Raw genomic sequence first — 3,385 nt, 5'->3', positions numbered from 1 at the left:
TTAAAAGCCTCCGTAAAAGAGACAGGTTCCTTACCTGCAGTAATTGCTGCCAAAAAACTTTTGTGTCTAACAGAAAACTTTTCACAATCAACATAACAAGCTATAGGGAAAGGAGTACATGAGGTTCCAGATTGAGCCGGTGCAGTAGAGGATGGTGCAGGGTCTATTTTTTGAGCAACAGTATGAGAAACAATAGTGTGAGTAACAAAATCCCTTAACTTTGATGAAGGTTTTCGATTACGATGTCCACGGCCCAAGTTGTCAGTGGTACCCATAGTAGTAGGAAGATTATCACTTACATTACTGTTTGCATTCACAGTATCAGTAACGCTAGGAATCGTCCCAATAATTTTTGGGGCATCAGGTTGTGCAACAGCTGGCACAGTGACAGTAGGTGCAAAAATTTCAGCTCCGACAGCCTCTATAGGCCCCTTTGTCCCAACCCGTGCATCACTTGGCACTATCCCATCATAATCATCAAGAGGGGGCTGTTGTAAGTAAGACTGAAACGGACACATAGTCGGACCAACTTCGGGTTTGGAAAAGGGAAAAACATCTTCAAAAAATTGCACATCCCGACTAACAAAATATTCATGAGTATCCAAATCAAAAAGACGCCAACCCTTTGTACCAAAAGGATACCCAACGAATATACAACGCCTAGACCGAGACCCAAATTTGTCTTTAATCCGAGGCCTATTAGCAGCATAACAAAGGCACCCAAAAACACGTAAAGCAAGCATAGGAGGCTGTTGGCCAAACAAAATCTCATAAGGGGATTTTCCATGAAGAATAGGAGTAGGGGTTCGATTTATTAAATGAACCGCAGTCAAAACACACTCACCCCAAAACTTTTTAGGAAGATGAGCTTGGAAACGTAAAGCCCGAGCTACATTTAATACATGACGGTGTTTACGCTCAACTCTACCGTTTTGCTGTGCTGTATCAACACATGAGGTTTGATGAAGCATGCCACATTCAACATAAAAAGTTTTAAGACAAAAATTCTGGGCTATTGTCACTCCTCAAAATCTTAACTTGTTTATGATACTGACTGTGCACCATTTTACAAAAATTCTTAATCAGTTGAGGAACCTCATATTTTCCTGCCATCAAAAACACCCATGTAGCCCGAAAACAATCATCAACAATTGTTAAAAAATAACGAGCCCCATTACTAGCATGCAATTTTTCCGGTCCCCATATATCACAATGTATTAAATCAAACAAACCAGCAGCTTTATTCATACTCAAAGGAAAAGGACTACGATGTTGTTTTGCTTGAAAGCATACACCACAATTAGTAGCACAACTATTGTTTGAAAAATCTATATGAACTACTCCACACAAACTAGAGAGAACCTTTTGAGAGGGATGCCCTAACCGCTGATGACATAAATCTGCAGATTCTGCAACAGTTGTTGTTTGATTAGCTTGAATGAACTTCTGAAACCAATAGACCCCGTCACACTGCACCCCTGCTCCAATCAGGTTCCTCAAAGTGCGGTCCTGAATAACACATAGCTTGTCAGTGAAAAGAACAATATAACATTGTTTTTCAAGTAACTGAGACACTGACAGCAAATTACAGGTAAGAGAAGGAACAAATAAAACATTATGTAACACCAAATTTTGGCTCAAGCGAATTGTTCCCTCCTTTGTAGCAGTAGTGTGTTTACCGTTCGGTAAGCCAACAATAGAATCCGGAATATCAATTATATCAAGAAATAATTTAATGTTACCCGTCATGTGGTTAGACGCGCCAGAATCAATAATCCAACAATCAGCGGACTTCTTACCATTTAAATGTTCATTATTGGACTTAGCACCATTAACAGCAGACATGAGTTGAATGAATTGAGAATCACTGAGAGTCGGAACACTTTGGCGATCAGACTCACTAAATGGTTGCTGTGAAGAGGAAGCAGCACTAGTCCGTGTACCTGTATTGCCTACAAAACCACCACGATCGCGACCACCACGCCCACCAGAGCGTCCACCGCGACCCCCAGTGCGTCTGCCACGCTTGCCAACCCACCAATCTGGATAGCCATGAAGCTTGAAACAACGCTCCTTTTCATGCCCCTTCTCACCACAATGTAAACAAACTCACAGCTCGTCTCCCGTGGTAGTCTTTCCAGAAGCAACAAGACGACCACCAGCCGAACCACTTGCTGCAAAACCAACATTGTCAGGTCGAGCCTCATGGGCCTCGACCACAGTATGATGGCGCTCATCAGTAGCCACCTTAGCATAAGCATAATTCAAAGAGGGCAAGGGGTCCATCATCAAGAGACCCGAAACAACAGCACTATATTTTCGAGCATCAAGGCCAATAAGGAACCGATGTAATTTCTCAGTTTCGTAAATTTTGACATACTCAGCAGAAGCAGAACATGAACAATTAGGTGTTTTCACATAGCTAGCCAATTCATCCCATAGCTGTTTTAAATCACTATAATAATCAACAAGAGGTCGACCACACTGTTTGCAATCAACAATTTGATTTTTAATTTCATGAATACGAGGACCATTCCCAAGAGAGAAACGATCATGAAGATCATCCCACATAGTTTTAACATTATCAGGTAAAGAAACCGTAGAGCGAATTGAAGTATCCAAAGTATTATAAACCCAAGCAACAAGCATAGAGTTCACAATACCCCATTGTTCATAATCCTCAGATGTTGGTGCTGGTTCATTGATGGTGCCATCAATAAACCCTAATTTATTCTTGGCTTTCAGATTATTGCGGAGAGATCTTACCCACTGGTCGTAGTTGTTACCCTTGAGCAGAATAGGGCTGATCATCGTACCCGTACCCTCAGAAGGATGAAGATAATATTTAGAGAAAGGTTCATAACGAGACTGTGTAGGGGGCGGTGTAGATTTCTTGTCTGCCATGGCAGGCAAAGAACAAAGATGAAGAACAGAGGATCGATAAAAAAAAAATTCTAAACTTTAGAATGCTCTGATACCATGATAAGCCAAGGGAAATTGCGGAAATACATCTTGCCTTTATTAAATCTCAGGTGCTCAAAATATATAGTACAAACAGAGTTAGAAAGGAAGAAGGAGTCTATCCGATAGGAATCCGAATTTGACTAGAAAACTATCAGATATATACATATTTGACTAGGAGACTATCAGTAGGAATACGACTAAATATATTATACATAAATTATATTCCTAATAGCATGCCTATTCATTCCTACGTCCACGCCTATGGCTCAAGATGAACAGGGTTTACTTTCGCTCTCGTCTCAAAACAAAAGAATATTAAGATGAAACTCTATTTAATCAAGTCCGGTCCGAAAAACCAGCTTCCCAGCGGAAGAAAAAGCAAGGTCTTTAAGAGTCTTTACGGGAAAGCACAGACACCACA

At 40.8% G+C, this 3,385-nt stretch overlaps 1 protein-coding gene across 1 annotated transcript; it reads right to left on the bottom strand.

The window, feature by feature from the left end:
- Positions 1 to 2,109: 2,109 nt before the first annotated feature.
- Positions 2,110 to 2,649, bottom strand: LOC136235339 (uncharacterized). The gene has a single exon (XM_066024960.1). It carries the CDS (start codon positions 2,647 to 2,649, stop codon positions 2,110 to 2,112), a length of 540 nt encoding a protein of 179 aa, XP_065881032.1.
- Positions 2,650 to 3,385: the final 736 nt, after the last annotated feature.

The sequence above is a fragment of the Euphorbia lathyris genome, chromosome 7, assembly GCF_963576675.1.
Source record: "Euphorbia lathyris chromosome 7, ddEupLath1.1, whole genome shotgun sequence".
NCBI classification, from domain to species: Eukaryota; Viridiplantae; Streptophyta; class Magnoliopsida; order Malpighiales; family Euphorbiaceae; genus Euphorbia; species Euphorbia lathyris.
Note: the sequence above shows the minus strand (reverse complement) of the source record. Positions and strands in the feature narration are given on the sequence as shown.